The sequence below is a fragment of the Oncorhynchus mykiss genome, chromosome 4 (genome assembly GCF_057628025.1).
Source record: "Oncorhynchus mykiss isolate SJ-2025 chromosome 4, ASM5762802v1, whole genome shotgun sequence".
In the NCBI taxonomy this organism is placed as follows: Eukaryota; Metazoa; Chordata; class Actinopteri; order Salmoniformes; family Salmonidae; genus Oncorhynchus; species Oncorhynchus mykiss.
In genome coordinates this window covers 79,390,339-79,404,824 of record NC_143025.1, presented here as the reverse complement: position 1 = coordinate 79,404,824, position 14,486 = coordinate 79,390,339, and the positions used below count along the sequence as shown (strand labels likewise).

The following is a 14,486-nucleotide window of genomic DNA, read 5'->3' as shown; positions in this document are numbered from 1 at the left end:
TCCATAGTCATGTTTTAAACCGTCCATAAAGCACTCAGGGCCGGCCCCGGCAGAGAGAGAAAGAGAGGGGAAAAAAGTAAAAAAAAAAAAAAAAAATCATACCTTCCATAAATAATTCAGGCCGGCCCCCATTGAAAAAGGTCCGTAGTAGGGTGCGCCATAACCGGACATGAATCTCGGGAACACCGCTAACCGCATAGAGAACCGTCATTTGGGTTACCAGATGCACGTTTTCAATCACCAGGTGCACGGAGAAAAAAAAAAGTAATCATACCTTCCATAAATAATTAAGGCCGGCCCCCATTGAAAAAGGTCCGTAGTAGGGTGCATCATTATCGGACATGTATATCTGTAACACCGGCAAGCGCATTGAGAACCGCATTTTTGGGTTACCAGATGCACGTTTTCAATCACCAGGTGCACGGCTGTGAAAAGTGGGACTCTGTCATTTTTTCGACCAATTTCTGTAATTTTCAAAAAATGATTAAAAATACTTCCCGAAGGGCTAGAGGTCCCAAATTTCGTCTCATACCCTCTCTCTCAATGGGCAACAAGTAGTGCATGTAAAAAGCAAATTGCCCTCACAGGCACCTATGCGCCCTGTGACATTCACTTTTTTCCCAAAACTTGAAACACGAATTCCTATTAAAATGTTTTATACAAAAACGTTTTTAATTGGATGTAAATGTTCGTCTATTTGTGCACTTTCGTGCAAAAAAAACCCATCCAGATTGGAGGTGTACTTTTTGATTTATCACGTTTTTGGTGAATTTGACCCCCGATGGTGGGGCGCACAAAAGCCCTGTGAGGTTCAGGGCTTCATCGATATTTGGCCTGTTTTTGATTACACACTCAGTGGCGGGTCGACCAGACAGGTACCGGCGCGATTTCAGAAACCTGGTTTTTGACAACGAGACTTCCATGTCCTAGAGAGACGGGGGTGGTGTCAAACTGCTCAGCCCGAATAGAAAATGAGTAACGGACGGTTTTGAGGGAAGTCAGACCCTCGGAACCATGGTACTTTGGACATTTCCCGCCGGCGACCGATTTAGTGGTTTGACCAGACCCGTCGGCGCCCGATGTGTCCTAACTTTTGATCCACGTTTCCCAGCTTGGTGGTGGGAGGATATTGAGCCTTGTCCTGGGCAGGTGCTCTATCCCAGCTATTACCTTGTGGGTTTGGTTCATCCAATGACCATGGTTCTGGTCCAATGAAGGTGCCCGTCCCTTCGGCGACCGATTGGTGGTTGATTAGCCCTGGTGAGGGCTATCTCTCCAGTCCAGTCCCATACTTGTTTCACGATGCGTCTCCATGGTTCCCCTCTGTTGTCCAGCCAGTTTAATTTCCTCTGACTGATTTTCATTCATTTTCCACCTGGGAGGGCCTCTATCGGCCGGCCTTTGGGCCGGTGTTCTGATGGATGTTCCCTCCCGACCCAAGTGGATTTGCCTCTTTTAGGGGAGCCCCTTTCGGAATCGGTTTACCCCGATTTCGATACGCTCCAGCTGCGCACCGTCGTTACGAGACCCAGCTGTACTGTCTCACCAAGTGGTCCTACATTGGTGTTCAGGCTGCGAAGCATGTGGTGATGGTCATCCCGTAACGCATCGGCGCCAGAAACACGTATTCTCAAACCCTGTCTTTAACGTGGACCTACCCGGTTGTCCCTACCGAGGTTGTGGTTCGAGCGGTGCCCAGGCACCTGTGGCTCCGGCCATGGGCAGTTCAGGGCCTCCCGCTGGGCGCACGGTGGATTGCGCCAGGGCCTCCTCCCCTGACGGGATAGGACCGGTCCCTGGTTGTTCTTTGCTTAGTGCGACCAGGTACAACATCTAAGTTGTGAGTGGCTACCTGGTTGATCCTGCCAGTAGTCTCAAAGGTTAAGCCATGCAAGTCTAAGTACACACGGCCGGTACAGTGAAAGTGCGAATTGCTCATTAAATCAGTTATGGCTCCTTTGATCGATCCAACGTTACTTGGATAACTGTGGCAATTGTAGAGCTAATACATGCCAACGAGCGCTGACCTCCGGGGATGCGTGCATTTATCAGATCCAAAACCCATGCGGGCCAATCTCGGTTTCCCCGGCCGCTTTGGTGACTCTAGATAACATCGAGCCGATTGCGCGCCCTTTGTGTCGGTGACGTCTCATTCGAATGTTTGCCCTATCAACTTTCGATGGTACTTTCTGTGCCTACCATGGTGACCATGGGTAACGGGGAATCAGGGTTCGATTCCGGAGAGGGAGCCTGAGAAACGCCTACCACATCCAAGGAAGGCTTTAAATCCTTTAACAAGGATCCATTGGAGGGCAATTCTGGTGCCATCAGCCGCGGTAATTCCAGCTGCAATAGCGTATCTTAATAACTGTTGCTGCGAGGCGAGCTACCTCCTGCAGCGTCCGTTGGGTTCCGGGTGGAGGATGGTTGCAAAGTTGAAACTTAAAGGAATTGACGGAATGGCAGGAGTTGCGCCTGCGGCTTAATTTGACTCAACACGGGAAACCTCACCTCACCTCACCCGGACACGGACAGGATTGACAGTTTTTTTTAAATATTTTTTTGGGTTACCAGGTGCACGGAGGAAAATCACAACCCGGTAACCCAAAGGCCCAAGAGAGAGTGGGCATCCCAGAGTCCAGAGGCCCAGAGAGAGAGTGGGTTCTGGGCGGAAAGCGGCCGGGTGACCAGGTGCACATGGGCCTTTTTTAGGTGACCAGGTGTATAAATCACTGAAGGACGGCCCTGACCGAGAGAGGCCCAGAGAGAGAGTGGGTAATCGGACTAAGGAAGGTGAGTACTAGGCTGAAAAGTACCACCTGCACCTGGTAACCCAAAACGGACGTCGTGCACCCGGTAACCCAAAGGCCCAAGAGAGAGTGGGCATCCCAGAGTCCAGAGGCCCAGAGAGAGAGTGGGTAATCGGACTAAGGAAGGTGGGTACCAGGCTGGAAAAGTACCACCGGTAACCCAATTTGGACTTAGGTTCTGGGCGGAAAGCGTCCGGGTGACCAGGTGCACATGGGCCTTTTTAGGTGACCAGGTGCACGACATCCATTTTGGGTGACCAGGTGCACATGGGCCTTTTTGGGTGACCAGGTGCACGACATCCATTTTGGGTGACCAGGTGCACGCGGTTCGTAACAGCGCGACTATCTGCTTTAATGTCCGAGGAAGGGTGCTTAAGTGTGGGTGCCCTGGTTCACCTGGTGTGCAAGGTTGTGGAGGTGGAGGGGGGGGTCCCCTGCTGGAATCATCCCCGGAAATAGAGTGGTGTTACCCGGGTGTTGAGTAAGGGCCTACAAGCCTGGAGGTCCATAGCTCCAGGGGGTAAGCTCTACTCTCATGTCCGGAAATAGAGTGGTGTTACCCGGGTTTTGAACCATATTTTAATATTTTGGGTGACCAGGTGCACGTTTTCAATCACCAGTTGCACGGAGGATTAATAGCAATCTGCATCCATCGTGATTTCTTAAACTGTCCATAAAGCACTCAAGGACGGCCCCGACCGAGACAGGGCCGTAGTAGGGTACTCCCCTAGCGGGCTATATCAATAGAATGACGGGTAAAAGTATTTAAAACCGTTTTATAATTTTTGGGTGACCAGGTGCACGTTTTCAATCACCAGGTGCACGGAGGAAAATGACAATCTGCATCCATAGTCCTATTTTAAACCGTCCATAAAGCACTGAAGGACCGGCCCTGAGAGAGAGAGAAAAAGAGGGGGGGGAAAAAAAATCATACCTTCCATAAATAATTCGGACCGGCCCTCATTGAAAAAGGTCCGTAGTAGGGTGCGCCATAACCGGACATGAATATATGGAACACCGCTAAGCGCATTGAGAACCGTCATTTGGGTGACCAGGTGCACGTTTTCAATCACCAGTTGCACGGAGGATTAATAGCAATCTGCATCCATCGTAATTTCTTAAAGTGTCCATAAAGCACTGAAGGACGGCCCTGACCGAGACAGGGCCGTAGTAGGGTACTCCCATAGCGGGCTATAATAATAGAATGACCTTTAAATTCATTTTGAACCATATTTTAATTTTTGGGTTACACGATGCACATGGGTCTTTTAGGCTACCAGTTGCGCGGTAATTTATTTTTCCTGCCAAAATCGGTAATTTTCAAAAAATGATTAAAAATACTTCCCGAGGGGCTAGAGGTCCCAAATTTCGTCTCATACCCTCTCTCTCAATGGGCAACAAGTAGAGCACGTAAAAAACAAATTGCCCTCACAGGCACCTATGTTTCCAGTAACATGCACTTTTTCCCAAAACTTAAAACACGATTTCCTATTAAAAGGTTTTATACAAAAACTGTTTTAATGAAATGTAAATTCTCGTCTATGTGTGCCCTTTCGTTTAAAAAAAAACCCATCCAGATTGGACATGTACTTTTTGATTTATTCACGTTTTGGTGTACCGGAATATAGCCCAAAATGGCGGCCAACAAAGGTCAAATAAGGCCTTGAGGCCAGATAGAGGCATGTAACCCGGATAGGGGTGTTTGGCCTTTAGGCCTGTATGTCCCTTCATCCCATGAGAGAGAGTCCTGACCTTTATGCCTATCTGTGTCCTCTCATGCCCAGAAAAAGGCATGCAAACCGGTTAGGTCATATAAGGCCTTGAGGCCTGTTTGTGTCCTCTGATGCCCAGATAGAGGCATGTAACCCGGGCAGGGCTGTTTGGCCTTTAGGCCTGTTTGTGTCCTCTGATGCCCAGATAGAGGCATGTAACCCGGGCAGGGCTGTTTGGCCTTTAGGCCTGTTTGTGTCCTCTGATGCCCAGATAAAGACATGCAATCCGGCTAGGGATATGTAAGTACCAGGCCAGGGCAGTGGCTTTTGTCCCAGGCCAGGCCAGTGGCTTTGTGGCCTATGGGCCTATGGGCCTTTTCTGGGTTAGCAGGCCCCTGTGGTAAAAAAAAAATGACCCAGGGGGGGTCTCGAACACTCCCCGTCCGATTGTGAGGCAGGTGCGCTAACCATCAAGCTACAGAAACCTTCACGAATAAAGAGACAATGAGGTGAGGTTCATGGTGAAATGTTCCTTCCCAGTCCAATTAGTCCCATTATGGCCCACATCTGGGGCTCATTGAGCCCTTGTTAGGGCTAGGGCTAGGTTTAGGATAATGATTAAGGTTGGGGTTAGGGCTAGGTTTAGGATAAGGATTAAGGTTGGGGTTAGGGTTAGTATATAGTTAGTTGAAATGTTACTAATAGCCTGTAGATAGTCTATAGAACATCTACAGATGGACTATCCAAATAAAGTGTTACCCATTTAAATGCCCGTTGAAGTCAAAATACTGTTTTTCCTGTGTTTTGAATCATATCGTACAACAGCTGATGAAACTAACACTGTAAAAGTGTGAAAAATGTGATCAGTGTTATTTCCTGATAGATGCTGATAGAAGTTTTTGCATGGGTGGAGCTTGCCTGGTGTAATCACCAGGTGGTAAAAGTTAATAGACCAATAACAAAGAGAGTTCCAAACCTCTCTGCCAATAGCAGCTAGTTTTCAGCTTACATCCCTCCCTTTTACTCTCTCTTTCTCTCTGTCTCTCTTTGACTTAGACAAGGGTTCAGAGTAACAGTCCTGTTAAGCTTGAGGAAAATTCTTGCTGTGGAGAATTACATTTAAAATGTTAGTACTTTAGCAGATGCTCTTATCCAGAGCCACTTACAGTTAGTGAATTCCTCTTAAGATAGTTAGATGGGACAACCACATGTCACAGTCATAGTAAGTACATTTTTCCTCAATAAAGTAGCTATCAGCAAGGTCAGAGCTAGTAAGGGGGAAAAAGTGTTAGACGGACAGTTGAAGTCAGAAGTTTACATACACCTTATACAAAAGTTTTTCACAATTCCTGACATTTAATCCAAGTAAATATTCAATGTCTTAGGTCAGTTAGGATCACCACTTTATTTTAAGAATGTGAAATGTCAGAATAATAGTAGAGAGACTGATTTGTTTCTGCTTGTATTTCTTTCATCACATGAAAGACAGTGGGTCAGAAGTTTACAGACACTCGATTAGTATTTGGTAGCAGTGCCTTTAAATTGTTTAAATTGGGTCAAATGTTTTGGGTAGCCTTCCACAAGCTTCCCACAATAAGTTGGGTGAATTTTGGCCTATTCCTCCTGACAGAGCTGGTGAAATTGAGTCAGGTTTGTATGCCTCCTTGCTCGCACACGCTTTTTCAGTTCTGCCCACACATTTTCTATAGGATTGGAGTCAGGGATTTGTGATGGCCACTCCAATACCTTGACTTTGTTGTCCTGAAGCCATTTGTCATTGTCAATTTGAAAGACACATTGTGACCAAGCTTTAACTTCCTGACTGATGTCTTGAGATGTTGCTTCAATATATCCACATCATTTTCCTCATTATGATGCCATCTATTTTGTGAGAAGTACCAGTCCCTCCTGCAGCAAAGCAACCCCACAACATGATGCTGCATACCCCGTGCTTCATGGTTGAGATGGTGTTTTTCAGCTTGCAAGCCTCCCCTTTTTCCTCCAAACATAACAATGGTCATTATGGCCAAACAGTTATATTTTTGTTTCATCAGACCAGAGGACATTGCTCCAAAAAGTACAATCTTTGTCCCCATGTGCAGTTGCAAACCGTAGGCTGGCTTTTTTATGGCTGTTTTGGAGCAGTGGCTTCTTCCTTGGTGAGCGGCCTTTCAGGTTATATCGATATAAGACTTGTTTTACTGTGGATATAGATACTTTTGTATCTGTTTCATCCAGCATCTTCACAAGGTCTTTTGCTGTTGTTCTGGGATTTATTTGTACTTTTCGCACCAAAGTATGTTCATCTCTAGGAAACAGAACACGTATCCTTCCTGAGTGGTATGATGGCTGAGTGGTCCCATGGTGTTTAAACTTGCGTTATATTGTTTGTTCAGATGAACGTGGTACTTTCAAGTGTTTGGAAATTACTCCCAAGGATGAACCAGACTTGTGGAGGTCTACAGTGTATTTTTCTGAGATCTTGGTTGATTTCTTTGGATTTTCCCATGATGTCAAGCAAAGAGGCACTGAGTTTGAAGGTAGGCCTTGAAAGACATCCACAGGTACACATCCAATTGACTCAAATGATGTCAATTAGCCTATCAGAAGCTTCTAAAGCCATGACATCATTTTCTGGAATTTTCCAAGATGTTTAAAGGCACAGTCAACTTAGTGTATATAAACTTCTGACCCACTGGAATTGTGATACAGTGAGTTATTTGTGAAATAATTTGTTAACAATTGTTGGAAAAATGACTTCTGTCATGCACAAAGTAGATGTCCTAACCTATTTGCCAAAACTATAGTTTGTTAACAAGACATTTGTGTAGTGGTTGAAAAACAAGTTTTTATGACTCTAACCTAAGTGTATGTCAACTCCCGACTTCAACTGTACGTAAGTACTGTTTCCCTCTATTATGCCCACAAGCCATTAGAACCGAGTGGACAAGACAAAGCACTAAATCACATGGGGGGGAAATTAAATTATTTTCTACACAGAAGATCATACAACTTTATTGCCTGGTGATCTTCTGAACCCAATACCTTTCTGATGCATTTCAGTCACTTCAAACCATCTTCAGATTTAAATGCTGTCCAAAGTACTGTCATACTGATTTCTAATAGACTGTCATAGCCCAAATTAAAAAGTTAACATTGGCTGTTGATTGCATAATTTTCTTTACATGGTGGGGTCACAAAAAAAAGTGATATCAAAATGGGGTCGCAGGTCAAAATAGTTTGGGAACTCCTGGCCTAAGCATTTGTTGAAAAATACATATCCCGATTCATACTGTGATATGGAATCACTCAAAGCCCTTAAGCATTTGACTTTCTGAACCTCTGACCGTGTCTGGCCATATCTAACCGTGTGGTATCTTTCCTCTGCAGGGACCCTGAAAAGCTTGCTGCAATATCACATTATGGAGATGATTATTGGCAACACTTGAGGCGGCTCTGACTGCGTGTCACAGTCTCTGGCTGAGTTTGACCGTGTGTGACCGTGTGGTCTCTCTTATCTGTAGGGACCCTGAACGCGCTCCTGAGACAGAAGGGTCAGGCAGCGACAGAGGGGCCCACCTGGTCACTGAGCGGTAACCAAGGCGACCACTGGAAACAGGCCAAAGTTAGCATCCACCCAACTGCCTCTTTCCAGGTGAGTAAAACCTTGTGTGATTGGATGATTCGGGAGTCATTCGGGAAGAATCCCAACTTAAAGTCTATGTCTATAACAGCTATCTCTCTCCATCTCTATCTTTTTCTCCCACCTCAGGTGGTGCTGGAGGGTATCCGAGGTCCTGGTATTGAGGGGGATATCGCAATTGATGATGTCACCCTGGAGGAGGGGGAGTGTAGAGATCTACCGGCCGTTAGTGAGTACAGAAACATGAGAGGAGTTTATCCCTAGTTGCTCATCTGAAGATGGTTGTATGTTTAACACCCTGATGGATAAGATAAGGCTTTGGGAGAGGGTAAGATCATCTTATAAGTGTGCCTAGAGCTGCTTTTTGCTGCACCTGCGATAACATTAGCAAAACTGTGTATTTCAGATGCTTATCTAAGGTCAGTTCTCAAGTCAGTTAAGATTTTGGGGAAGACATAGTAAGCTGGTTGTAGATCTTTTCTGTCTCTCAATTCATTTTAAGAGGCTTTATTGGCATGGGAACATATGCTTACATTGCTAAAGCAAGCGAAATAGATAATAAACAAAAGTGAAGAAAACAATCAAAAACCAACAGTAAACATTACACTCACAAAAGTTCCAAAAGATTATTATGTCTATATGTTGTAATATTGTAATGATGTGCAAATAGTACAAAAGGGGAAGTAAATAATCATAAATATAGATTGTATTTACAATGGTGTTTGTTCTTCACTGGTTGCCATTTTCTTGTGGCAACAGATCACAAATCTTCTCCTGTGATTGCACACTGTGGTATTTCACTGAGTCTGTACATAGTCAAAAATGTCCTTAATTTTGGGTCAGTCACAGTGATCAAGTATTCTGCCATAATGTACTCTCTGTTCTGGGCCAAATATAATTCTAGTTTGCTCTGTTTTTTTGTAAATTCTCTCCAATGTGTCAAGTAATTATCTTTTTGTTTTATCATGAATTGGTTGAGTTTAATTGTGTTGCTGTCCTGGGGCTCTGTGGGGTCTGTTTGTGTTTGTGAACAGAGCCCCAGGACCAGCTTTCTCTTCTCCAGGTTCACCTCTCTGTAGGTGATGGCTTTGTTATGGAAGGTCTTGGAATCTCTTCCTAGGTGGTTGTAGAATTTAACGGCTCTTTTCATGATTTTGATCATTAGAGGGTATCGGCCGAATTCTGCTCTGCATACATTATTTGGTCTTTTACGTTGTACACAGAGAACATTTTTGCGGAATTCTACATACGGAGTCTCAATTTGGTGTTTGTCCCATTTTGTGAATTCTTGTTTGGTGAGTGGACCCCAGACCTCACAACCATAAAGGGCAATGGGTTCTATAACTGATTCAATTATTTTTAGCCAGATCCTAATTTAACGTTGAATTTCATTTTCCTTTTGATGGCATAGTAGACCCTTCTTCCCTTGTCTCTCACATCGTTCACAGCTTTGTGGAAGTTACCTGTGGCACTGATGTTTAGGCCGAGGTATGTATAGTTTTTTGTATGCTCTAGGGCAACGGTGGCTAGATGGAATTTGTATATCTAGATGCTGCTGTAGGCCCTACTTGGTTGGTGACAGAAGCACCAGATCATCAGCAAACAGTAAACATTTGACTTCAGATTCTAGAATGGTGAGAACGGGTGCTGCAAACTGTTCTTGTGCCCTCGCCAATTCATTGATATATACAGTGTGTTGAAGAGGTTTGGGCTTAAGATGCATCCTTGTCTCACCCCCCAGCCCTGTGGAAAGAAATGTGTGTGTTTTTTGACAATTTTAACTACACACTTGTTGTTTGTGTACATGGATTTTGCAACTTTCCATCAATTTCTATAGCAGACCCTCATGCCAAATTGAGTCGAACGTTTTTTGAAATCAACAAAGACTTTGCCTTTATTTTAGTTTGTTTGTGAGTATGTGGTCTGTCATACGATAATTTGGTAAATGCCAATTTGACATTTGCTCAGTACATTGTTTTAGCTGAGGAAATGTACGATTCTACTGTTAATGATAATGCAGAGGATTTTCCCTGGGTTGCTGTTGATGCATATCCCCCGGTAGTTATTGGGGTCACTTTTGTGAATTGGGATGATCAGTCCTTGCTTCCAAATATTGGAGAATATGCTAGAGCTGAGGATGATGTTAAAGAGTTTAACCTCTCTAGGATAGGGGACGCTCGCATCCCACTTGGCCACTTGGCCATTCAAATAAATTCATTAAATCACACATGTAAGATACTCAATTAAAGCTACACTCGTTGTGAATCCAGCCAACATGTCAGATTTTAAAAAGGCTTTTCGGCGAAAGCATAAGAAGCTATTATCTGATGATATCACAATAGTAAACAAAGAGGGTAGCACATTTCAACTCTGCAGGCGCTACACAAAACTTAGAAATAAAATATAAAACATGCCTTACCTTTGACGAGCTTCTTTTGTTGGCACTCCAATATGTCCCATAAACATCACAATTGGTCCTGTTGTTCGATTAATTCCGTCCATATATATCCAAAATGTCAATTTATTTTTTAACGTTTGATCCAGAGAAAAACAGCTTCCAAAATGTGCAATGTCACTACAACATATTTGAAAAGTAAACTTTGCCAAAATATTTCAAACTACTTTTGAAATACAACTTTAGGTATTTTTAAACGTTAATAATCAATCAAATTGAATACGGGTCTATCTGTTTTCAATAGAGGACGAGAGGAAACTAACGCTACTTTTCATGTCTTGGCCAACTCTCAACAGTGTTACGCAGTTCCTAGGTGGCATACTTCTTCATTGCACAAATGAATAACCTCAACCAAATTCCAAAGACTGGTGACATCCATTGGAAGTGGTAGGAACTGAAAACAGGTTCCTAAGAAATATAATTTGCCAATGAGAACTCAGTGAACAGACAGACCTAAAAAAAAAAAATCTGAACGGTTCTAGTAACCCAGTACTCTGGGTTTTGCCTGCTACATAAGTTCTGTTATACATGTTTCAAACAGTTTTAGAATCTTCAGAGTGTTTTCTATCCAAATCTACTAATAATATGCATATCTTATATTCTTGGCATGAGTAGCAGGAAGTTGAAATTGGGCACGCTATTTATTCCAAACTGAAAATGCTGCCCCCTATAGCTTAAGAAGTTAAGTATGGCCAATTGGAATTTGTGGTCTGTATATTTTATAATTTCATTGAGGATACCATCAACCCCACAAGCCTTTTTGGGTTGGAGGGTTTGTATTTTGTCCTGTAATGTAATTGGAGAATCCAGTGGGTTCTGGTCATCTTCAATAGTTTATTTTAAGATTTGTATTTGATCTTGTATATGTTTTTGCTGTTTGTTCTCTGTTATGGAGCCAAAAAGATTGGAGAAGTGATTTATCCATACATCTCCATTTTGGACAGATAACTCTTCGTGTTGTTGTTTGTTTCCAATTTTCCAAGAACTGGTTAGATTCTATGGATTCTTCAATTACATTGAGCTGATTTCTGATGTGCTGTTCCTTCTTTTTCCGTAGTGTATTTTAGTGATTCACCATAGTGAAGACACAAGGTTTTCTTGGTCTCTATGTTTTTGGTTGGATAGGTTTCTCAGTTTCTTTCTTAGGTTTTTGCATTCTTTATCAAAACATTTGTCATTGTTGTTCACTTTCTTAGGTTGTCAGCTTGAACATTTTTTATTTGATAGGGAAGCTGAGAGGTCAAAAATACTGTTTAGGTTTTCTACTGCCAAGTTTACACCTTCACTATTACAGTGAAACCTTTTGTCCGGGAAATTGTTGAGAAGGGATTGAATTTGTTGTATCCTAATTGTTTTTGTTTTGTAGATTTCCACACTATTTTCCTTCCATCTATACCATTTGTTAATATTATTTAGTTCCTTTGGCTTTGATGCCTCATGATTGAGCATAGCACTGTTCAAGTAGAGCGTGAATTTGCTGTAATCTGATAGGGGTGTCGGTGGACTGACTGTGAACACTCTAAGGGAATCTGGGTTTAGGTCAGTAGTCTACAGTACTACTGTCAAGAGATGAGCTATAGGTGTACCTACCATAGGAGTCCTCTCAAAGCCTACCATTGACTCTTTACATACCCAGCATCCGACAGAGCTGCAGGAGTTGTGGCCCGTTTTTTTTGTTGGTTATGTTGTCGTAGTTGTGTCTAGGGGGGCATATGGGGGAGGGAATGCTGTAGGTTTTTTATGGGGGGGGCCTATATAGGGTGTGGTCAGGGTTTTCTTGGGGTCGTCTTAGCTGTTTGGGGTGTGGCTGGTGATGGTGTGGGTGCAGGTCCTTCAGGAGGGGGTCTTGCAGAGGTGCTTTCTCTCTCTCTCTCTTGTTCGCTCTCGCTGTCTCAGGAGGGCCAATTCTAACCGGCAGCTATAGTGTCTCTCTAGAAAGAGAGGGGTGGGGTTTCCATAGCAACAGGGCAGTAATCACATGAATGATAGCCGTCCCGACCAAACGGAGCGTCGGAACGAGCGACAGTCCGCGGGGAGGGGATCACTGTAATTGCAGACAAGGAGGAACAACCAGAGAGAGAGAGCAAAAATAGAAAAGCATGACAGGTAATGGCTTGCAATTGACGAGGCGGCCATATTGACAAGATAGGAGGAGGAGAAGGAGGACTGTGTTGCTCACTGCAGGAGGGAGAGGAAGTCTGATTAAAGTCAGCTTCTAAATGGACACACTCTCTCTCACACACAAACACACCACACACTCCAGGGAAATAAACTTCTTAGTTTGAATTTGATTTTAAGTGAACAGATTGAAGGAGTGTTGATAGATTTTTCTGGGAATTGAATAAAGGGAATCACTTGTGAACAATTGTAACGAACAAATTGTGATATTGCTTTTTTGTCAAATGAATACATTCCTACTTACTTGTTCTCACAATACCTGTGTTACTTAACTGGAAAATCAAAAGTGAGAAATGAATTACACAATCAGACTGAGCTGTCGCTATGAATAAGATTTTGAGCATAACTGGTCACTATTTCAACATCTACTTTGTAAAACAAAATATGTAAAGCAAAATATTTCCAGTTACAATATCCAGGAGTAATATGTTAATAAAGTAAACTAGTAAACTAAACTATGTCAAGTCCAAGCAATCTACTGGCAGTAGTTTCAGACAATGTTTGTCTGCAGTGCATCTGGCTCCATTATCATTCAGATCAGTTTAATCACTTCATTAGTAGTTAAGGAGTTAGTCTCCCAGGTCGAGGACAGACTCTCTCCATGCATTATGGATTTACCATCTCTCACCATGAATATTACATGATCCTGACTGCCACCATGGAAACAGCATGTGTTTTAATGAAAGTTCTTCTAATGTCTCATTTTAACTAAGAATTACTGGATATTATTACTGGAGATATTTTTGTGAAGAAACAGATTTCAGGGTCATGATGATGCCAAATGTTATTGAACAAATGTTTAACTCTGTCTCCGCCCCCTTTAGATCTCAGATCCGCTGCCCCATCTACATCTGCCCATATATGGCTGCTGAGTGTCACCTTGGCGATGACCTTCCGGTGGGGTCATAGGTGACCCTGCCCTGCGCCATCTGGCGGAGGCAAACGGGCCGAACCGGTCTCGGGCCCGACCTCGGCCCTGGTGTCTGTGTTATTGTACCCTCAGCATCCAATCACCAAAGATTCATGCATTCAGAAGGCAGCGGCGAGGGAATCCAAACACAGACCCCCAAGAGGGACGAAAATCTTTAAAACAGACGAAAAAAAGGAAAAAAAATACCACATAAAACGTAATAAAATAAGATCCGCAATTTTTTTTAAAGTGACAACTTTTCCAGAAAATTGCTCCCCAAGCGCAGGATTGTGAGCACTTTTACGAGAGCGAAGCAAAGCCAGGTGTTGAGACACCTGGACTTTAGTGAGAGTGTTCACAAGCGCAGCGGGAAAACTATTTGTAAAGCACAAGAACAATTTTGCCAGTCAGGAAACTTAAATTGAAAGGTAAGTGGGAATTGAGACATTGGGGACTTTTTGAAGAACAAAATGACTTTTCCCCGGCTTAAAAAAACACATGGAATTGAAGCTTTTCTCTGTCTGTCTTATATTTTTGGAGTTGCTCCTGATACACATCAAGGACAATTTTCACTCTGCCCAGCCACCCTGACCTTCACACCTTGACATGTCTCCCTCTCTCTCGACTTGATGCTGTGCAGTAGAAAACAGAAACTTGGACATTTAGTTATCTATCCCAGCTCTCTCTCCCCTCTTGCCCAGTAGCTGCCTAAGTATTTCACAACACTGTCCTCACCAGTCCAAGTCGCCAACAGAGGGTATATGAGGCCAAGTAAGCA

The 14,486-nt window shown here is 43.4% G+C and overlaps 1 protein-coding gene across 1 annotated transcript in view; it reads left to right on the top strand.

The window, feature by feature from the left end:
- Positions 1-13,934, top strand: part of LOC110522476 (MAM domain-containing glycosylphosphatidylinositol anchor protein 2) — a 379,869-nt gene extending 365,935 nt beyond the window's left edge. Inside the window, exons 16-18 of the mRNA XM_021600903.3 lie at positions 8,047-8,177; positions 8,295-8,394; positions 13,623-13,934. Of these exons, the coding sequence (XP_021456578.2) occupies positions 8,047-8,177; positions 8,295-8,394; positions 13,623-13,711 (320 nt within the window). The 3' untranslated portion in view covers positions 13,712-13,934. The remainder of the gene's footprint in view (positions 1-8,046; positions 8,178-8,294; positions 8,395-13,622) is intronic.
- The last annotated feature ends 552 nt before the right edge of the window (positions 13,935-14,486 follow it).